The 23,704-nt window shown below is 43.8% G+C and overlaps 1 protein-coding gene across 1 annotated transcript in view; it reads right to left on the bottom strand.

The window, feature by feature from the left end:
- fam234a (family with sequence similarity 234 member A) overlaps positions 1-23,704 on the bottom strand; it is a 40,168-nt gene that overhangs the window by 7,215 nt on the left and 9,249 nt on the right. Inside the window, exons 5-11 of the mRNA XM_070901152.1 lie at positions 16,295-16,425; positions 13,408-13,567; positions 10,718-10,868; positions 10,275-10,421; positions 9,285-9,366; positions 7,442-7,591; positions 4,374-4,485 (exon numbers count right to left, since the gene is read on the bottom strand). Of these exons, the coding sequence (XP_070757253.1) occupies positions 4,374-4,485; positions 7,442-7,591; positions 9,285-9,366; positions 10,275-10,421; positions 10,718-10,868; positions 13,408-13,567; positions 16,295-16,425 (933 nt within the window). The remainder of the gene's footprint in view (positions 1-4,373; positions 4,486-7,441; positions 7,592-9,284; positions 9,367-10,274; positions 10,422-10,717; positions 10,869-13,407; positions 13,568-16,294; positions 16,426-23,704) is intronic.

Genomic DNA, 23,704 nt, shown 5'->3' on the forward strand with positions numbered 1-23,704 from the left:
ATATGGGGGGGGGGAAGGAGATATGGGGGGGGGAAGGAGATATGGGGGGGGGGGAAGGAGATATGGGGGGGGGAAGGAGATATGGGGGGGGGGAAGGAGATATGGGGGGGGGGAAGGAGATATGGGGGGGAAGGAGATATGGGGGGGGGAAGGAGATATGGGGGGGAAGGAGATATGGGGGGGGGAAGGAGATATGGGGGGGGAAGGAGATATGGGGGGGGAAGGAGATATGGGGGGGGGAAGGAGATATGGGGGGAGGAGATATGGGGGGGGAAGGAGATATGGGGGGGGGAAGGAGATATGGGGGGGGAAGGAGATATGGGGGGGGGGAAGGAGATATGGGGGGGGGGAAGGAGATATGGGGGGGGAAGGAGATATGGGGGGGAAGGAGATATGGGGGGGAAGGAGATATGGGGGGGGAAGGAGATATGGGGGGGGAAGGAGATATGGGGGGGGAAGGAGATATGGGGGGGAAGGAGATATGGGGGGGGAAGGAGATATGGGGGGGGAAGGAGATATGGGGGGGGAAGGAGATATGGGGGGGGAAGGAGATAGGGGGGGAAGGAGATTGGGGGGGAAAGGAGATGGGGGGGAAGGAGATGGGGGGGGAAAGGAGATGGGGGGGAAAGGAGATGGGGGGGAAGGAGATGGGGGGGGAAGGAGATGGGGGGGGAAGGAGATGGGGGGGGAAGGAGATATGGGGGGGGAAGGAGATATGGGGGGGGAAGGAGATATGGGGGGGGGAAGGAGATATGGGGGGGAAGGAGATATGGGGGGGGAAGGAGATATGGGGGGGGAAGGAGATATGGGGGGGGGAAGGAGATATGGGGGGGAAGGAGATGGGGGGGGAAGGAGAAGGGGGGGGAAGGGAGATGGGGGGGAAAAGGAGATGGGGGGGGAAAAGGAGATGGGGGGAAAAGGAGATGGGGGGAAAGGAGATGGGGGGGAAAGGAGATGGGGGGGGAAAGGAGATGGGGGGGGAAAAGGAGATGGGGGGGGAAAAAGGAGATGGGGGAAAAAGGAGATGGGGGGAAAGGAGATGGGGGGGGGAAAGGAGATGGGGGGGGAAAGGAGATGGGGGGGGGAAAGGAGATGGGGGGGGGAAGGAGATGGGGGGGGGAAAGGAGATGGGGGGGGAAAAAGGAGATGGGGGGGGAAAAGGAGATGGGGGGGAAAAAGGAGATGGGGGGGAAAAAGGAGATGGGGGGGGAAAAAGGAGATGGGGGGGAAAAGGAGATGGGGGGAAAAAGGAGATGGGGGGGGGGAAGGAGATGGGGGTGGGGGAAGGAGATGGGGGTGGGGAAGGAGATGGGGGGGGAAGGAGATGGGGGGGGGGGAGAAGGAGATGGGGGGAGGGAGAAGGAGATGGGGGGAGGGAGAAGGAGATGGGGGGGGGGGAGAAGGAGATGGGGGGGGGGGGAGAAGGAGATGGGGGGGGGGGAGAAGGAGATGGGGGGGGGGGGAGAAGGAGATGGGGGGGAAGGAGATGGGGGGGGGAAGGAGATGGGGGGGGGAAGGAGATGGGGGGGGAAGGAGATGGGGGGGGGGGAAGGAGATGGGGGGGGGGGGAAGGAGATGGGGGGGGGGAAGGAGATGGGGGGGTGGGGGGGAGGCTGAACGGGCCGGGCCCGAGACTTCGGGCAGGGCCCGTCCCCAGCACCAGATTTACAGGTAGGCAGCGTTGGGTCGGGTCGGGGGGAGCGCGGGTCGGGGGGGTGGTGGGAGGGAGGGAGGTTCGGGGGGAGAGGGAGGTCAGGTCGGGTCCAGTCGGGGGGGGCGGGGGGAAGCGGGAGTCGGGTCGGTGTCGGGTCCGGTCCGGATGCGGGGGGGAAGCGGGAGTCAGGTCGGGTCCGGGGGGGGGAGGGAGCGGGAGTCGGGTCGGGTCCGGAGGTGGGGGGCGGAAAGCGGGAGTCGAGTCGGGTCGGGAGGAAGCAGGAGCTGGCCGTGGGAGGAGCCTTATTCACGCAGCCCCAGTGAGGCCATTCGGCCAGGGCTAGGGGCTGTGTGCTTCGGCCCCTCCCACACAGTTTTGGACGCCTGGAGCTACTGCACATGCGCGCCCACTGTAGCGCGCATGTGCAGAGGTCCCGGCACTGTTTTCAGCGCAGGGACCTAGCTCCGCCCCCCACAGCTCCTGCTGCGCTGCGCCGAGCGGCAAACGACCTGCAGGGAGCTGGAGAATCTGGAAAAATTTTTTAGGCGCACTTTGTGGCGCGAAAAACGGGCGTCCAGGTCGGGACTGCGCCGTTCTAGGCGCGGCTCGAAACTTGGGCCCACTGTTACTATCTGTTTGATAGACATAATTGTGTTTGGAGCTTTGTCTGAAGACCTTGTTTATCTTGTGTTTACTGCAGTAAAGATTGCTCTTTTAGATTTACCTCCTTCTGTTTCAACAGCTAAATATCCAACATGGCAGTTCTGCATGTTTAAAATGGGATATAGAATTCCTGCATCATTCACAGAAAATTCACTTTCAAGGACACCTGACTACCTACATTAATGATAGATAATTCACAGCCCTACTGGACACATGTGCAACATTCACTGATGAGGGAAGAACTCAATATTCATGGATGATCATCAGATTTTATATAGGTCCAGCCCTTACAATAGCAAATTGTATGTGCATCAGACTCGCTAGGGTAGTTAACATAAAATTTGAATGTCAATAGGAAAAACTCAAGTGCTTTTCCTGCTAGTCCACAATTTAGTCAGTCAGCAGAGGCTCACAGTTGGCAGTTGCAATTTAATAATAGGTATCGAGAGTCCTAGTGAAAGGTAAGCTCATCAGAGACAAGTTTCAATCCAGCAAACTGAGACCTGTTGTTAGATCCACTGAAAACAGATAGTAGTAACATTGCAGAGCTGTGCAACAATTGGTGAAGATACATAACTTTAATAAGGATTCTGAACAGTTTGAACTAATTGGCAAAGAGCAAAACATGATTTGCTGAAACTTTTATGTATTGGTAAACTGATTGTTGGAACAGTCTCCGCAGTGTGCAGCACTGATTAACAAGGAAACTTGGATCTTGGGTCATATAGTTCATGAAATAAAGCACAAAACATAGGATGCAATACTGAATCTAAACAGATCAATAATTATTCCCTATCTGGAGGATTGTTCGCAGTTCTGGTCACCATATTAAAAGGAAGGACATTATTGGATTGGCAAAGATGCAGAAACTGGCTAACCATCTGATACTTGGCATCACGCACCTGGGCTACAGGGAGAGACTACAGAAGCAGAGTTTGTTTACACTAGAGAAGAAAATTCTGAGATGGGACCTCATTGACGTATTCAAGATTCTTATGTATGCTGATAAGATGAACCCCAAAAACTGTTCACCATAGGCCAGAAAACAATTAGACAGGGATGAAGCTCCTAAGAGGGAGGTAAATATCACACGATCGCAGAGCAGGGTTAATGTTTGGAATAGAATACACAGGGAAATGATCAAGACCGACAATACAGTATTTTTTTTAGAGGGAGCTGGACAGGCATCTAGGGAGAAACACAATTGATGGGAGATATAAATAGTAATCTGTGCATTCTACTTTTGAATTCTGATGTTGGCCAGATGGATCAAACAGTTATTTTTATGCTCCAGTGCTCATAATAGTAAACCTATTCATTTATTGGAGAGGATTGTTACATGGATAATTGATGTGATATATACTGACAAATGGCAGAGAATTAGTAAGGGGAAATGAAACAATCCTGAGGGACTGGGCTGCAAGTTCGTGGAGTTATGACTCCTCCCACCTCTGAGCAAGGATGTTGGCAAAATCAATAAGGGTTCTGCGAAGAGAGGGGATATTTAGATGAACTGCTGTTGCATTTGCTGACTTGTATCATTGCGATGAGTTGTTCCTAAATACACTTTGTTCTACATACATAACTGTGCTTAGAGCTTTGTCTGGAAGAAACTGAAGGTCATGATATCTGGTACGAACATGGGTCTTCACTGTACATGTAGACTTTCCACAGAATGCTATTGGAAAACAATCAGGAACAGGAACAAGATTTTCTCCTCTCTAGTCCAAGGTGCTGCAGCCAATTGCAGTGCTCCTGCTGCTATACTGGCTGAATCTGCCAGGTGGTTTAGCCAACTGTAGCGAACCTTGTACTTTTGATTTGTATACCTCAGCTATGCCTTTATCAACTCAGCCCTTGTGGGAACTGTCAAATCAATACATGTTTGAGGACATACATCTCACCAACATTTAAATTAAGCAAAGAAGGATCACATCCAATTCATTTTTAGTTTCCACAAGTTATCATGCAAAATAAGGTATGGCATTTTAAATTGAGTCTATTAGTAATTGATGATAGGGATTACATTAATCCATTATATGGTCGGAGAACTTACTGGTAAAGGCGATCACATTCTCAGTACTGCTTTTTAGCTCCAGAATAACTTTTGGATGTGATGGATGAACCAGAAAGAGATAATGTCTATTCTCAGTTAAATCTTCTGGCATCTGAGAAGTAAAAAAGATTAAAACATAGTGTCAATAAATTATTTTAAGAGTAATGATAAAAGGTATATGGAGAGTGAGATTAGACAAGGGGCTTATTTAAAGTAAAACACCAGCACAGAACTGATGAGTCAAATGGGCTTTTTCTGTTCTGTAATGTTCTGTGATTTTAGGAATATCAGTCCTATTAGCAATTTTTAAAAAGACTTCAGTGAAGTCAAACAAATTAAAATGTCATTTTATTCATATAAAAGACAAAACACTTCAAAATGATATATTGGATACAGAGTAGGAAGCAGTGGTTTCTGGTATAAGTTACTTATTAACATTAGACTCACAACCAAGTACATAAATGTGGGCCTCACTCACATGATGTTTCTTCAAAAACCATTATCCCCCATATATCTTATCATGCATGCACATTAAAACATAGATGTTGGGCTATGGTTAATTCTCACCGCCACCTATTGGGTTGTATGTGTGTGTGTGTGTCGGGGCCAACAGTATTTTTTTTAAATTATTTGTTCTGGGATGTGGGCGCTGCTGGCAAGGCCAGCATTTATTGTCCATCCCTAATTGCTCGAGATGATGGTGGTGAGCCACCTTCTTGAACCGCTGCAGTCCGTGTGGTGAAGGTACTCCCAAATGCTTTTAGGGAGGGAGTTCCAGGATTTTGATGCAGCGATGAGATATTTCCAAGTCAGGCCGGTATGTGACTTGGAGGGAAACATGGAGGTGATGGTGTTCCCATACGCCTGCTGCCCTTGCCCTTCTAGGTGGTAGAGGTGGCGGGTTTGGGAGGTGCTGTCGAAGAAGTTTTGACGAGTTACTGCAGTACAGGTGATGGAAGGAGTGAATGTTTAAGGTGGTTGATGGGGTACCAATCAAGCGGGCTACTTTGTCCTGGATGGTGTCGAGCTTCTTGAGTGTTGTTGGCGCTGCACTCAGCCAGGCAAGTGGAGAGTATTTCATCACACTCCTGACTTGTGGCTTGCAGATAGTGGAAAGGCTTTGGGGAGTCAGGTGGTGAGACACTCTCCGCAGAATACCCAGTCTCTGACCCACTCTTGTTGCCACAGTATTTATGTGGCTGGTCCAGTTCAGTTTCTGGTCAATGGTGACGTGCCCCCACCCCTCTCCCCCACCCCGCAGGATGTTGATGATGATGCCATTGAATCTCAAGGGGAGGTAGTTAAACTCTCGCTTGTTGGAGATAGTCATTGCTTGGCACTTGTGTGGTGCAAATGTTACTTGCCACTTATCAGGCCAAGCCTGAATGTCTTCCAAGTCTTGCTGCATGCAGGCATAGACTGCTTCATTTTCTGAGGAGTTGTACATGGAACTGAATACTGTGCAATCAACAGTAAACATCCCCACTTCTGACGTTATGATGGAAGATAATCATTGATGAAGCAGCTGAAGATGGTTGGGCCTAGGATACTGCTCTGAGGAACTCCTGCAGCGATGTCCTGGAGCTGGGATGATTGATCTCCAACCACCACAACCATCTTCCTTTGTGCTAGGTATGACTCTAGCCAGTGGAGAGTTTTCCCCCTGATTCTCATTGACTTCAATTTTACTAGGGCTCCTTGAAGCCACACTCAGTCAAATGCTGCTTTGATGTCCAGGACAGCCACTCTCACCTTACCTCTGGAATTCCGCTCTTTTGACCATGTACGGACCAAGGCTGTAATGAGGTCTGGAGCCGAGTGGTCCTGGCGGAACCCAAACTGAGCACTGTCAATGGAATATTGGCATCCTTTCAGTGTTCAATTGAAGTGGGTTAAGGCATCACAGCTGTACCTGATCCCATCCTCATGTGATGTCCATACAAATGCATTTTCCAGTGATGATCCTAGTGATAGAGAAGAAACCCAGATTGCTTCTTCTCCCTCCCTTCCCGAACAAGGTGTGCTGTGGCACATCCCTGCTGCCCACTTGGCTGGGATCAAAAATTATGATTTGTAAAAGGATACTCTATTTTTGACAGTAATGAAGAGGTACAGAGTCAATCATCATAATGTCTGTATTATGTAAGTGGCCGTGACTCAGTGATCAAGATACCCGATTCTGTGTGGCTGCTAAATAGGGAGGATAAACATATCTCCGAAAATTACAGATCTTCATTAGATAAGGGCACAATGAGTTCATGAAGCAATTAGGTATTTCTCCCTTGCTTTGTCTTTCGCTTCTTTACTTCCCCAAGTTAGCACATGAAGTAGTTTTACTGCCTCTACAAGTAGTGCTTGCAAGAAAATAAAACATTACCAGTGATAATCATCATAGGCAGTCCCTCGAAACGAGGATGACTTGCTTCCATGCCAAAAAAGAATGAGTTCGCAGGTGTTTCAATGAAGGACCTAATATTCCAGGTCTTGACCTACATCCTGAAGGTTAGAAGATGCCTGTGCGTGGATTTTTTTTGACGTGTGGTGGCCGTTGCACACCAGCCACCAAACGGGCTTGACAGAGCTAGGTCTTGGTCAGTGATAAACACATGTGGCATACAAACTAATTTCTGATTTTATTAGTTATCTGTAACGAGAAAACCCAAGCTGACATGTTATTTTCTCAGTCTCCTATAGACTGCTCTGAATGAGATCACAAACACTTTTTGCTAAAGGTTCAGGGAGAAGACTGCACTTTACTGCATGCACGCACTACTGCGCTATTACAACATACATTCTAGCAATAAAAAAACATTAGTTTCAACCTTTCACTAGCAGAATCCTATTTAAAAGTTTGAATAAAAACATTCTGGACAGCTAAATGCCAAGTAGGTTTGTATGCCCTTCACATAACATTAGCTGAAAATACCCACTTTAACAACTACATTGGCACTAATTTAACAGGGCACTGAATTGTTTTTCTTGTTTAAAAAAAAACATGTTTATTTGGTAATAATCCTATATTTCACATAAATGGCATTGGTTCACTAGTATCAAATAGCGAGACTTACAGAAACATTGGTTTGTGTTGGAAGTTCACCCCAGAAAAGAAACATTGATCGGGATACAGTGTTGACAGAGGATGGTTTGGGACAGTTTTTCCTGTATACTAAATCTTCCTCCCACAGTGTCTTGCCACTTTTACCATCCACAATAGTAACCTAGAGAGCAAATCAGTATCAGATATTGATGCTTCCGAGCAAAAACATAAAACAAACCCAACTTAAAGTTTTTTCAAAAAACTTTTAAAAACATTAATATTGAGTTACTTGCACACACACTTCACTTCAAATGCTTACTGCCCATTTTCTAGCACGGTTTTTACAGGTTCCTTTACAGTTCTGAAGAAAGTTACCATTTTTCACATTTAACATTTATCTTGCTCTCCTTTATGGTTCCTCAGCAAATGGCATGTTGGCCTTCATAGCAAGGGGATTTGAGTACAGGGGCAGGGAGGTGTTGCTACAGTTGTACAGGGCATTGGTGAGGCCACACCTGGAGTATTGTGTACAGTTTTGGTCTCCTAACCTGAGGAAGGACATTCTTGCTATTGAGGGAGTGCAGCGAAGGTTCACCAGACTGATTCCCGGGATGGCGGGACTGACCTATCAAGAAAGACTGGATCAACTGGGCTTGTATTCACTGGAGTTCAGAAGAATGAGAGGGGACCTCATAGAAACATTTAAAATTCTGACGGGGTTAGACAGGTTAGATGCAGGAAGAATGTTCCCAATGTTGGGGAAGTCCAGAACCAGAGGTCACAGTCTAAGGATAAGGGGTAAGCCATTTAGGACCGAGATGCGGAGGAACTTCTTCACCCAGAGAGTGGTGAACCTGTGGAATTCTCTACCACAGAAAGTTGTTGAGGCCAATTCACTAAATATATTCAAAAAGGAGTTAGATGAGGTCCTTACTACTAGGGGGATCAAGGGGTATGGCGAGAAAGCAGGAATGGGGTACTGAAGTTGAATGTTCAGCCATGAACTCATTGAATGGCGGTGCAGGCTAGAAGGGCCGAATGGCCTACTCCTGCACCTATTTTCTATGTTTCTATGTTTCTAAGAGGGGTGGTGAGTCACCTGCTCCCAGGCCACTGCTATGTGAGTCAATTGAATGGAGGTGCACAAGATGGATTGGTGTGGCTCAGCTGCTCATCTTTATTTATATATTTCTTTCTTCCTAGAAGGAAAAACCTAGGCTCTGCCATCAGGGAACTCACTGTAGGGGAAACTACAGGCATCAATTCACATCCTATCTATTGGAGCATCCAAGACAAGACAAAATCTACCTATTATACTTCATTCAGAATTCAGTACAGTTTAATATAGATACAAAAATGTTGATCATTTTAAATGGGAAGCAGACAATATTGTTGAATAGATATGATCAGTTGTTACTCCTCTATCCCGCAGATGGAGAAATCACGGTCTATTATAAAGCTGATATCACTAAAAGTGATCGTGAAGTTGTCGGAATGTCGTTAAAAACCCAAATGGTTCACTAATGTCCTTTTGGGCAGGAAACCAGCCGTCTCTACCCGGTCTGGCCTTTGTGTGACTTCAGTCCCATACAAACATTGTTCATTCTTAAACTGGCTACTGAAGTGGACTAACAAGCCATCAAAGTTGTATCAAACCGCTGTCAAGGATATTTGGCACATAGACATGTGCAATAAATACTGACCTTGCCAGCAATGCCTATATCCTAAGAATGAGTATTAAAAAATGGCCCCGACGAATGGGAAAAGGGGAGGTCAATTAAACTATTATAACCATCTTTAAAATCTAAAGATCCTTTGTCAATTCAAATAAATGGATTAAGTGACATTATATGGAAGTATTCATTATATCAAACCTTCTTTTTATTCTCTTCAATGTAATCTTCAATTAGAAAATCCAAAACATCATCTACGTTAAAGTAACCAGGTACTGGTGCACTGGAAATAAAAAATATATTATACAAAATGATTATTTTATACCATTTGTAATAAAAACTGCAAACTAAAATTCTTACTAGCAAAACTAATCCATTTTCATTATTTCCGTGAGCTTAACAAAAAATGTAATATACAAGAATAATACATAATAGCAACTGCATTTTACAATATCCTCAACACATTTTGGGACTTTGTCCACCATTTTTCCACAGAAAGTATTTACGAAAAAGTTACATTTAAGGGTTATGTTTTAAAACAAAGTTTGTACACACATTCTTTTTAAAAAGGCAATGAGTCAAAAGGTAGCTAAAATGCTAACGAGCTAAGCTTAGATGTTTTTTCCTCGTAGGCTGTAAATAACAAGCAATTTGTCAGTCTGTCTCAGCAATCCGTGAACAGCCCACACTCATTGTGCTAGGTTCCCATTCGGAAACATTCAAGCGTGGGTGTCTGGCACAGGTCGGATTGTAAACACAGAAATAAAAATACAGATGCACATAGTCAGGTTTTAAGACTAAACAAACTTTTGGCAGGCTCAGGGAGGAGAATGCAAGAGGGTAGTTAAGTGTTATTTTAAGTCAAACAGGACAACCCACCAATGTGGGGAAACACTGATGTGTTTATTATTTTTGTATAATTATGCAAATATTATGGTTGTATCATGTGACTACCAGGACAGTGGAAGGCGAACTGGATGGACCGTGTTTTTTCCTGTCTAGCAATCCTATGTTCCTATCTAGGTTAGATCACTACTCTGCCACATAAGGTGCATGGGGTCCACTTATAGGATACCACTGAACCAGAGATGGCAAGGCCCTAAACTTCTAACAGTCCTATTAACCCTAAGTAAGCACAAACATAGTTTTACAAGAAGTACTGCCTTAGCCACAGATTAAATAAAAATATACCCTTGAATCTGAGATATATTATGGTGCCAATATGTCTGTAAGCTTTGTCCATCCAAAAGCTCAACGGTGTCATTTGTGCTGATTAGTAGTTTGCCAGCATTCTTTCCGAAGACATGCACCCGCTGAAGATATTTTGCTGTCCTGGAACTGCATGGGAGAAAGAAATTATGAAATATTAAGAATTCAGACATTTTTTCTGCACTCTAAATCACTACCAGATTTTACTAGTTAAATTTAACTATTATACTGACCATCATTTGTGAAAATTCCTTATGAAAAGGCATAAAGCAAGATTTTTGAAACTCGTCAAATAAAAGTTACTTTCTCCAAAAATATTGCAATTGTCTTCTCCGAAGTAACCAAACAGTTGATGTAAATTGAAGGTTTCATTTTTTGAAGGTATGTAATAATTTCATAGTAGAAATACACATTTTTAAGCTTACCTACATATTTTTATTTTTCGAGACACTGGATCAGTGCTTTTCTCCCATTCAGGATCGGATTTAAGAAATCCAGCATTTAGTTTAGATGCTGTAAGTGGTATTCCAGTTGCTTGTACATAAATATCTTTCAGTGCCACTCCTTGTACAGCTCCTGTGGATTAGGAAAACACTTATTTGCTTTTTTCACACTACTGATGGTTCTTGATCTTCATATGGACCAAAGGTTAATGTGTGGCAAAAGATAAAGGGTAAACAGTCCATCTGCTTCTGTGAGCCCATACACGAGCTACCCATTATTTTTTTCTGCACTCTATTAGCTAAGATTGTAGAACTCTATGTTGAGAAGACTGTAAAGTGCCTAATCGAAAGTGGTTCCTCAAGCTTATGTTGAACTTAGTTGGAACAATGCAAGAGGCCGAGGACAGAGAGGAGAGGAGAATTAAAGTGACAGGTGACCGGAAGCTCGGGGTCACGCTTGTGGACTAAACGGAGGTGTTCCATAAAGCGGTCACCCAATCTGCATTCGGCACTTTACAGCCTACTGAACTCAACATCGAGTTCAACAATTTCAGATCTTAACCTCTGCCCCTATTTTTTCAGATGCCAGATGTTGATGATTCTGCGATACCCATTTACACCTCTGCTAGACCCATCGTTGGTTTCTTTACTTGTCCTATGACCATCTCCTTTTGCTTTGTACAATCATACCTTTAGTCATTTAATCTCTTCTGCCTTCCACCCTATTACAGATCTTCCCTTTTGTTCTTTCCTCTCCTCCCCCTTTCCCTGCACTTGCTTAAAATCGGTTACATCTCTAACTTTTTCCACTTCGGACGAAAGGTCATCGATTGACTTGAGTATTTCCAGCATTTTCATTTTTATTTAAGCAATAGTTGAGTCCTTTCTTGTTAGAGATGGTCATTATCTGGGACTTACATGGCATGAATGTTATCTGCCACGTGTCAGCCCAAGTCTTGATTTTGTCCAGATCCTATTATCAGAGGAATTGTGAATGGAACTGCAGAACAGTCAAAAAACAGCCCCATTCATTACAGAGGGAAGGTCTTTGATCAAGCAGCTAAAAATGTTTGGGCTAAGGGCATCACCTTGGGGAACTCCAGCAGCGATTTCCTGAGGATACAATGATTGGCATCCGACAACTATGATCATTTATATTCCTGTGAATCAGATATAACTTCTAACCACTGAACGGTTTTCCCACTGACTCCAGTTTTTCTAGAGCTCCTTGGTGCCATACCTTGGTGCTCCCTTGATGTCAAGGCAGCTACTCCCAACTCTCCTCAGAAATTCAACTCTAACATCCACTTCTGAATAAAGGCTTTGATGAGGTCACAAGTTAGATGCTTTTGTTGGAACCTGAACGGAGCAGGTTCTTGGCGAGCTGGGAAGAGATTGATAGGGTGGTAATTGATCAGGTAAAATTTGTCTTTCTTTTTGTAGAATGGGTATACCTGGGCAATTTTTCACATTGCCAGGTAGATGCCAAAGTCATAGCTGCACTTGGTTAGCGGCTGGCTAGTGCAGGTCTTCAGCAGTATAGCTGGGAGGTTATCAGAGTCTTTGCTGTGTCCATTGTATCCAACTGCTTTTTAGTCACTGAGTGAACCGAACTGTCTGGGCATTTGAATCTATGATGGTGGGGATCTCAAGAGACGGCCAAGTAGGATCATCCACTTGGTACTTTTGGCTGGAGACGCTTAAAAATACTTCACTCGTGTCTCTAGCACTCACATGCTAGGCTCTGCCATGATGGAGGATGGGATGTTCATGGAACCTCCTCTTGGTTGCCTGACTGTCGACCACCATTCTCAACAGGATATTGTAGAACTAGCTTTGCTCTGATCTGTTGGTTTGGAGATCATTTACCTCCAACTATACCCTGCTGCTTTTGGTGTTAAGCATGCAGGTTGCCTTGTGTTGTAGCTTCACTGGATTGCTTTGATTCATTGGTGTAAAATTAATTGTTTGTTAAGTCAGGCAGAACGGGAGATTTACAATTGGTTTCAGCAACTAGTGTTCACGGCTCTAATCACCATCCAGAAAATCTGTGCTAGATTTAACAAAGAAAATAATTTACGTAATACCTTTCACATCCTCAAAACATCCCAAAGTGCTTCACAGCCAATGAATTACTTTTGAAATTCTGCAAACACAGCAGCAAACAATGAGAGAAGTGACTAGATAATCTATTTTGGTTGTATTGGTTGAGGATGAATGTAGGTCAAGACCTCTGGAGATCTCCCTGCTATTTTTCAAAAAAGTGCTCACATAAACAAGCAGAAAAACTTCACTTTAACATCTCAACTGAAAATGGACCTCTGACAATACAGCACTCTCAGTAATGCAATGAGATAGGAGTCGAGTGGGGCTTGATCCCACAACCGTCTGACTCAAAGGCAATGGTGCTACCACTGATCTAAGCTAACACTGGTACACATGGATAGAATTAGGCTTCGCTGCTATTGCTTCATTGTCAAACAATGCAATAACATTTGCTGTTCAAACTCACATGAGAACGGTGATTTGGATAAGATATTGGAGGGTCATCACATGTAAAAACATATCCTAGAATGAGGCACGGCTTTTAAGGAAAGCCAGGTAGAAGGGGGGGGGGGGTGTGGAATTAAGAGGGAAAAAACACACAAATAAAAATATGCTCAGTCACTTACCTTCAATAAAGAGAATATAGTAGGCTCCAGTGTTGGTAATGTGAATCAGTGGGCTAAAATGCACAAAACCTTCAGTCATATTGCAGTACACCTCTTGACCAATGGAATCTCCATTCCTTCCAGACAATAGCAGAAAGATCAACTTAGTGACAGAGCCAACCTGAAAGAAAGCACACAACTAAGTATTTAAACATATATTGTCTACATTTCATATAACATTAAATACAACAACCTTGGGTAGGATCAAAACATTTCATTGCTTGTAACTACTGCAAAATAGAAAATTAGCAATTGCCTTACAATTTGGGAAACAGCCTGATGGCTGTGTATTGGATACAATGACCCCAATAGAACTGCCTTGAACTGTAAAGACCATGACGACCCCAGGTTTGAGCCTTGGTATGTATTCAATTAGTCAATCTCAGCCACGGTAATAATGGGAGCACTACAACTCATCTTAGAATCCCTGGGCCTGGACCAGGGAGAAAGAAAATGCCATACTTATACCTATCTGATGATAACTATTTAATGACCATTTCTGGAAGTGCTCTAGTTCTGGGCAATGTGCAGGATAAAGGTGTGTGGTCTTTGTTTTAACAGTATGTTAACATTGCTGTTAAAAAGGGTTAATGATATCCAAATGCAAGCTTCTTTTATCCAGCCCACAAAGCTCCTGGCAGTACCCTTCTTTGTGCTTGTGCGAAAAGCCACCTGCAGCATCTTCTAGCTGTTTGAAGATCCTGGGCCCGGTGGACTGGAAACATTGCTCCTGATTGATAGATTTTCATCAGTCAGGGAGCAGCATTTTACCATTCTTACAATTTTAAAGAGTTGAAGCATCCTTTCCTGCTCCGTGTGGTGCTTCAGTTGCTCCTGCTGCCTGTGTTCACAGAACAAACATCTTTGAAGCAGAGAATTATATTCTTGAAAATAATAGGAGCTTTCCAAAGTTATACTGTAACCTGAAAGGGTATGAAGGAGAAAGGGTGAGAGAGAGAGAAAGAAAAAGGGATTGGGGGGGGGGGGGAGGGGGGAAGAGAAAGAGAGGGAAAGAGATAGAATTAACAAGAAAGATAGAGAAGTGAGAGAAAACCAGAAATGGGGATAGGAAGATAGAGAAAGAATGAGAAATAAAAAACAGGCTTTAGAAAATTGAGGTAAAGGAAAAACTGAATGGATGAGGAGGGAGGGATTGGGGAAAAGGAGATGGGGCCTCACATGATTTTTCTTGTTTGGAGTCTCTTTATTACATATAAGTCTTACTTTATGTGTGTAGGGTTGGAGGAGAATCTCACTTTATGGTGTATATGGGCTCCCAGTATGCAATCGTATACTACCCACTTACTGGTTTTGATACATGAATTTTTCCCTGGGTCCATTAGGTTTGACGCCCATGTCCAGGTTCATGCATTAACAATGATTGCCCATGGAAGCATCCCCAAGCTAAATCATTGCCTTAAGAAGAGGAAAGGAAAGGTGGGGGGTGGGGGGCGGGGAAATGAGAAAATAAGTTTGACAGTTTCAAAAAATTGAATGGCAGTATGTTTATATTTCATGATTGGTTGCATATAAATAACCACAGTATGTGTTTAAGTTCTGCTGCCACCGACCCCCAGTTCACTTTATAGCTCATATTTAATTATTTTGTTTGCTTGGTTCTCCACATCACACTGCACTTATTTCCTCAACCAACAGATAATTTCTTCACAGGTTCCCCCCACCCCCCACACCTCGATAATGCTCTATAAATTGGCTGTTTTCAGGTGGTTAGGAGTTACCAAGGTGAATCATCCTGGCATTTTTCATCTCTCCTTACAGGGAACAATCTCTGGAGAACTGTATACACATGCAAGTATCCCAACACAACACAGTGCAGTACTTATACACACGGGCTAGAGATTCCACTTTGGGTGCAAATTACACCCAAAACTACGCTAGTTTTGAAAAGTGCTTCCTCCACCCCGAGCTTCCGCTCAAACTCATTTGCATATCGCTGAACGCAAAATCTACCATGAACTAGCACAATCGGGCAGCATTAAAAAATATTCCTATATATATATATATATATAAAAAGTGGTAACTTGGTAAAGTTTGATTAATGCAGATGAAAATGGGTTGATCACAAAAAATAAGCATTTTAAATCACAGTGTCAATCCATCACCTACGAATAACCCAATTTTAAATGACCGAAAATGACTTAAAAATATATACAAAACTATTTCCTAGTTAGATTTAGGTCCAGTAGTCAGTTCCTTAGTAAATTTAAAAAAAAATTCATTCAAAACCTTTCAAAACGTACCGATTAGTGTTCTTGCGCACAAACATTCCAGCTTAATTTTTTGGAGCCTCCTCGAAGGCCTAGAAACGAGTGTAATTAGCGGAACCTCCCAAAGTTAATGAATTCATTTTGTGGGCGGGACTTGCTCCAGGCACGATGTTTTAAAACTAGTGCAAAAGAGTGCAGAAACTCAATTTGCGCTGAACGCAACTTGCGCGATCTTTTGCGGCGGTTACGCCAATATCTGAGGAATTGCACCGTAAAAGCCAGCACAATCGAGCGGAAACTCCAGGTCCCAATCTCCTGCCAGACCGATGTTTTTAGGATTTCTGAACAAGTGAAGTAACAATATAGAGTCAGAGCACAGGAGGAGGCCATTCGGCCCATCATGTCTGTGCTGACTCTTTGAAAGAGCTATCAATTAGTCTCACTCCCCTGCTCTTTCTCCTGCAAATATGCAACGTAATAACGCGTTCTAAGTTACAAAAAGGAACTACTCTCATCTCAATCATATTGGATTTATCATGGCCAGAAGAAAATTCACATACTTCGCATGCAGCAACCACAGCCAGTCATCATCAATGGCATAAGAATTCCCTTTGCCGTACCTGATCAGCAGGTGTAAAAAAGATCAAAATGTCTCCAACATCATCACCATCCAGATCTGGAAGTATTAATGCAGGACCAATCACAGAAAGATCAACAGCAAAACTAGAGTTGAGTGTCCACAATGTTTCTCCTTAAATAGAATGCATGAAACATTGTAAGGATCCACAAAATCAAACAGCAAATATAGCTTTAAGCCATTTTTGGAAAGAATATCAGCAGACATCGATATATATGAAAGCTTCACATTTCTTCTCCTCCTTTCCAGTTTGCCTGTTGAAAAGTTGACTTGTTTTACATTCTCAGACACAAGGCAGTACAGGAATGGTGCTAATATAGTAATAAATAACTATGGTGCTTGAAATATATGTTGTGTAACTCAAAATCTAAAACATGCTCCTAAGCTTATTTGACAAGCAATATTACACAAAGCCTTATAGCACCACAGAAACTTCTCAAAGTGCTTCATACAGTGAGTTACTTTGGAGTTTTGAACAGCGAAATTTCAAGAATGGCAATGAGACTACTGACCAGTTATTTGTGGTGCTGGTTAAGGAAGGGATGTTGACCAGGTCACCGGGGAACACCTTACTCTTCTTCAAAAATTGCCCTAGGAATCTTTACTGTCCACAGCCAGTTGAGACCCCAGTTTAACGTTTCATTTGAAAGCTAGCAGTGCAATTAGTACTGACACCTGCAGTACCACACAGAGGCTTCAGTCTGATTCAATCAAGTTCTAGAGTACAACTTCAACACACAGTCTTTTGATGAAAGCAGCGGGAGCGGGAGATTGAAAGACCCATAAAAAGGGTGCAGAGTTCAGGAGGAGCCATAGCAGCGGCAGCAGGAGATCGAGAGGCCCATAAAAAGGGCATGGAGTTCAGGAGGAGCTACAGCAGCGGAAGCGGGAGATCGAGGGGCCCATAAAAAAGGCACGGAGTTCGGGAGGAGCCACAGCAGTGGAAGATCGAGGCCGAAAGTAAAATAAAGTAAAAAGAAATCGAAATGTGATGTCACAGCCAAGCGGGTAAGTGATTGGCTGGTGGATTGGTGAGTATTTTATCTTTTTCTTATCAGTGGGAAACCTTTGGCATTGTTGCCAAAGTAAGTTAATTTAAGGGTTAAGTCATGGCAGGAGAGCCCAGACCTGTGTCATGCCCCTCCTGTACTATGTGGGAAATCAGGGACACTACTATGTGTGCGGGAAGTGTATCCAGCTGTAGCTCCTGTCAGGCCGCATTGCAGCACTGGAGCTGCGCATGGATTCACTTTGGAGCATCCGCGATGCTGAGGATGTCATGAATAGCGAGTTGGTCACACCGCAGGTAAAGGTTACAAAGGCAGATAGGGATTGCGTGACCATCAGGCAGAGCAGGAGTAGGAAGGTAGTGCAGGGGTCCCCTGCGGTCATTTCACTCCAAAACAGATATACCGCTTTGGATACTGTTGGGGGAGATGGCTCATCAAGCGAAGGCAGCAGCAGCCAAATTCATGGCACCATGGGTGGCTCTGCTGCACAGGAGGGCAGGAAAAAGAGTGGGAGACCTATAGTGGTAGGGGATTCTATTTTAAGGGGAATAGATAGGTGTTTCTGCAGCTGCAATCGAGACTCCAGGATGGTATGTTGCCTCCCCGGTGCAAGGATCAAGGATGTTCCAGAGCGGCTGCAGAGCATTCTGGAGGGGGAGGGTGACCAGCCAGTTGTCGTGGTGCATATAGGTACCAATGATATAGGTAAAAAAACAGGATGAGGTCCTACAAGCTGAATTTAGGGAGCTAGGAGTTAAATTAAAAAGTAGGACCTCAAAAGGTAGAAATCTCAGAATTGCTACAAATGCCACGTGCTAGTCAGAGTAGAAATAGCAGGATAGTTAAGATGACTACTTGGCTTGAGGAATGTGCAAGAGGGAGGGATTCAAATTCCTGGGACATTGGAACCAGTTTTGGGGGAGGTGGGACCAGTATAAACCAGACTGTCTGCACCTGGGCACAACCGGAACCAATGTCCAAGAGGGAGTGTTTGCTAGTGCTGCTGGGGAGGGTTTAAACTAATATGGCAGGGCGATGGGAATCTATGCAGGGAGACAGAGGGAAGTAAAATGGGGGCAGAAGCAAAAGGTAGAAAAGAGATGAGGAAAAGTGGAGGGCAGAGAAATCAAAGGCAAAAATCAAAAAGGACCACATTACAACATAATTCTAAAAGGACAAAGAGTGTTAAAAAAACAAGCCTGAAGGCTCTGTGTCTCAATGAGAGGAGTATTCATAAATAAGGTGGATGAATTAACTACGCAGATAGCTGTTAACGGATATGAAATAATTGGGATTAGGGAGACATGGCTCCAGGGTGACCAAGGCTGGAACTCAACATTCAGGGGTATTCAATATTCAGGAAGGATAGACAGAAAGGAAAAGGAGGTGGGGTAGCGTTGCTGGTTAGAGATTAACGCAATAGTAAGGAGGGACATAAGCCTGGATGATGTGGAATCTGTATGGGTAGAGCTGCAGAATACCAAAGGGCAGAAAACACTAGTGGGAGTTGTGCACAGACCACCAAATAGTAGTAGTGAGGTTGGGGATGGCATCAAACAGGAAATTAGAGATGCATGCAATAAAGGTACAGCAGTTATCATGGGTGACTTTAATCTACATATAGATTGGGCTAACCAAACTGGTAGCAATATGGTGGAGGAGGATTTCCTGGAGTGTACAAGGGATGGTTTTCTAGACCAATATGTCGAGGAACCAACGAGAGAGCTGGCCATCCTAGACTGGGTGTTGTGTAATGAGAGAGGATTAATCAGCAATCTTGTTGTGCGAGGCCCCTTGGGGAAGAGTGACCATAATATGGTAGAATTCTTCATTAAGATGGAGAGCGACACAGTTAATTCAGAGACTCGGGACCTGAACTTAAAGAAAGGTAACTTCGATGGTATGAGACGTGAATTGGCTAAGATAGACTGGCGAATGATACTTAAAGGGTCGACAGTGGATAGGCAATGGCAGACATTTAGAGATCACATGGATGAACTTCAACAATTGTACATTCGTGTCTGGCATAAAAATAAAACTGAGAAGGTGGCTCAACCGTGGCTAACAAGGGAAATTAGGGATAGTATTAAATCAAGGAAGAGGCAGATAAATTGGCCAGAAAAAGCAGCAAACCTGAGGACTGGGAGAAATTTAGAATTCAGAGGAGGACAAAGGGTTGAATTAGGAGGGGGGAAATAGAGTATGAGAGTAAGCTTGCAGGGAACATAAAAACTGACTGCAAAAGTCACTATAGATATGTGAAGAGAAAAAGATTAGTGAAGACAAATGTAGGTCCCTTGTAGTCAGAATCAGGTGACTCTATAATGGGGAACAAAGAAATGGCAGACCAATTGAACAAATACTTTGGTTCTGTCTTCAGTGAGGAAGACACAAATAATCTTCCGGAAATACTAGAGGACCGAGGGTTGAGCGAGAAGGAGGAACTGAAGGAAATACTTATTGTCAGGAAATTGTGTTAGGGAAATTGATGGGATTGAAGGCCGATAAATTCCCAGGACCTGATAGTCTGCATCCCAGAGTACTTAAGGAAGTGGCCCAAGAAATAGTGGGATGCATTGGTGGTCATTTTCCAACATTCTATAGACTCTGGATCAGTTCCTATGGATTGGAGGGTAGCTAACATAACACCACTTTTAAAAAAAGGGAGAGAGAAAACAGGGAATTAAAGACCGGTTAGCCTGACATTGGTATTGGGGAAAATTTGGAATCAATTATTAAAGATGTAATAGCAGTGCATTTGGAAAGCAGTGACAGGATCGGTCCAAGTTAGCATGGATTTATGAAAGGGAAATCATGCTTGACAAATCTTCCAGAATTTTTTGAGGATGTAACTAGTAGAGTGGACAAGGGAGACATGGTATTGGGGGTAATGTATGACGTGAATAGAAAACTGGTTGGCAGAGAGGAAGCAAAGAGCAGGAATAAATGGGTCCTTTTCAGAACGGCAGGCAGTGACTGGTGGGGTACCGCAAGGTTCAGTGCTGGGACCCCAGCTATTTACAATATACATTAATGATTTAGACGAAGGAATTGAATGTAATATCTCTAAGTTTGCAGCTGACACTAAGCTGGGTGGCAATGTGAACTGTGAGGAGGATGCCAAGAGGCTGCAAGGTGACTTGGACAGGTTAGGTGAGTGGGCAAATGCATGGCAGATGCAGTATAATGTGGATAAATGTGAGGTTATCCATTTTGGGGGCAAAAACACGAAGGCAGAATATTATCTGAATGGTGGCAGACCAGAAAAAGGGGAGGTGCAACGAGACCTGGGTGTCATGGTACATCAGTCATTGAAAGTTGGCATGCAGGTACAGCAGGCGGTGAAGAAGGCAAATGGTATGTTGGCTTTCATAGCTAGGGGATTTGAATATAGAAGCAGGGAGGTCTTACTGCAGTTGTACAGGGCCTTAGTGAGGCCTCACCTGGAATATTGTGTTCAGTTTTGGTCTCCTAACCTGAGGAAGGACATTCTTGCTATTGAGGGAGTGCAGCGAAGGTTCACCAGACTGATTCCATGGATGGCTGGGCTGTCATATGAGGAGAGACTGGATCAACTGGGCCTTTATTCACTGGCGTTTAGAAGGATGAGAGGGGATCTCATAGAAATATAAAAGATTCTGACGGGACTGGACAGGTTAGATGCGGGAAGAATGTTCTCGATGTTGGGGAAGTCCAGAACCAGGGGACATAGTCTTAGGATAAGAGGTAGGCCATTTAGGACTGAGAGGAGGAGAAACTTCTTCACTCAGAGAGTTGTTGACCCGTGGAATTCCCTGCCGCAGAGAGTTGTTGATGCCAGTTCATTGGATATATTCAAGAGGGAGTTAGATATGGCCCTTACGGTTAAGGGGATCAAGGGGTACTGAAGGAATGATCAGCCATTATCTTATTGAATGGCGGTGCAGGCTCTAAGGGCCGCATGGCCTACTCCTGCACATATTTTTTATGTTTCTAAAGAAATCCTTGTAGAGCAACATTTGACTTATTCTGTGAACTGTAAGCGTGGATCCAACCAGTAATGAAATACGACTAGGGATGGCACGCAGTTCAGGATTCAAGCCTATGCACACGGGTCCCTTCTTCATTCCGATTCCTGGACAGTCTGTCCGCTCAGACTGCGACCCATCTTCACGTTATCAGATCGAAGGCATCCCAACCCCGCTCTATTAGGGCACTGTCCAGATCATCATGCTGGAAGCAAGTTCAGAGGGGCAAAAGATTTATCCAACTCTTCCCTGCCATCTTTCCGTTTTCTGACACCTCTGCAACTCTATTCATTTCGACTGGCCATTTTAATAAAAAGTAGACACAGTATAACATGGGTCTCTTCACTTTATATTAAAATGAATAGGTGGACAATCCCATCCTGGAGTGCACAGAAGCAGAAAAGCATCAAAGTATAAATTTGGGACCCAAACATTCTCAACAAGTATGTGCACTCGCCCTAGCGGCAAAATCGTTTACCCGGAATAGCCCGATCCCTGAGGGTCCCGGATAATCGAGAGTTGCCTGTACTGCTGCAATATCCACAATTATTGAAGTAAATACCGCCTCGTGTTTTCATAGACAACATAACTAGGAGCCACATCATCAGGTTTTACTGTCATCATATTTTTGAATTTGCTTATTGTAATAAAACATGTTTTCTACAATGATAGCACTTTTTCCTTTGAGTAGCTGAAATGGTCTTTTATTTAGGATCGGCGTATGTTAATAGTCACAGGGGGCCCTCGTAAAATAAAGTTTCAGAACCACTATCATAACTTTAAACCAAGTTAAATTATAATGGAGTATAGCCAATGAATTTAACAACATTTTGAAAAATTGTAGTCCTTTCACTTAATGATGTTTAAAATGATCAAAAAATTAAATTTTTACTGAGGTTGGTGCAATGAAGGAACTTATGAATGAAATTGTATTTCTGTACATTGTATAATTATTAAATTTGGGGATTCCCTTTGTAAATGATTGCAATGGAATTTTCCTCGGTCATTGGTGGATCGGACCCATGTGATCCTAGGTATGCTTCTGAACTACCTGTATCCCTGGGATCCATGGGCCATGACGCTGCCCTCCGCCTCGAGGTCCGAGACCATAACTCTTCACAGCCTGGGTGCCAGGAGGTATTTGTGGCATTGTTTTGCAGGTTGGAGGCGTACGTCAGAGGTATGTCTCCAACTGCAATTTCTAAGCCAATAAACCACACACTCTGTCCCTTTCATGGACTGTGTGACTTGTTGTTGTATTACTTTTCTTTCTGGACAACTTCTAACTGTAATTAGTGACCTCCTGCATTCTAACCTCTAGCTCTGGGCTCAGACACACAATTGCTTTGTTTAAAACTTCACTGGCAGTCCAAGCATCTCTTACCTCTTACGCTCTTAAGTAAATACAGAAAGTGGAACACCAGGGCTCACAACTCTTTGCCTCTTAAGGGGTTTGCCAATAAGTCTGTGAATCAAACCAATTACCCATTCTCCGAAGACTATATTTGCAGCATGCTGAGCTCACATGAATAGAAACATTCCCAATTCCATAACTGTGAATGTTCACTAGATTTTCTAACCATCTTTCATTGGCAAAAACATTCTGAATCAAATGCTTCATCTGAATCCTAATCAACATTTCCCAATTCTGCTGTTCTGCGAATTTAATTTTATACTAGTATTTTTAATTTAAGTTATACCAAGGTTCTCCCATGGTGTCATCGTCAGAAATCCATAAAGGTAATGCCTCCCCATCCCCATTGAACAGAAGATGAAGTCCTGGTTAGAGCAGAGTAGTTGTTCCAGGGTGGAAGGTCACTACTAAACTCCCCACTCCTGACCAGAAAATCTGGAGCTGGGGGAAGGCAGGCACAAACATTCCCCCACTCTCGGCCACCCCAAGAAGAAAATAGCTGGGCCTGAGGAAGGGAAGGAGGACTCGCAGCATTTCCTCTTCCAACTCGAAGTTTGCCACGCCCTGCCTTTTCTCTCCCCATCCGCCCCACCATTTCTCCCTCCTGCTTCTATCTCCAGCCCCCTTTTCTCCCACCTCTATCCCATCATCCACTATCTAATGCTCATTTCTCTTTCACTTCTCATCCTCCTGTCTCCCCACGTTCCTCTCCCCTCATCCCTACCTATCTGCTCCTCCGTATCCACCTTGGATGAAGTTATCCCCCCACCCTCTAACCTTCCTGATCTAATATTTGATTAATAAGTTGTGTATTTTATTCATACTTATAGAAAAGTATTTTCTTATTTAATTAATTTATTTAAATGATGGTTCGTTCTATGGTTTCATCTTTTTAAATAACTGAACTATTTAAGAAAATAAATTGCTTAGGAGAATAACAAAAAGACGTATTCTGAAATATA

This window comes from Pristiophorus japonicus, chromosome 15 (genome assembly GCF_044704955.1).
Source record: "Pristiophorus japonicus isolate sPriJap1 chromosome 15, sPriJap1.hap1, whole genome shotgun sequence".
Classification (NCBI taxonomy): domain Eukaryota; kingdom Metazoa; phylum Chordata; class Chondrichthyes; family Pristiophoridae; genus Pristiophorus; species Pristiophorus japonicus.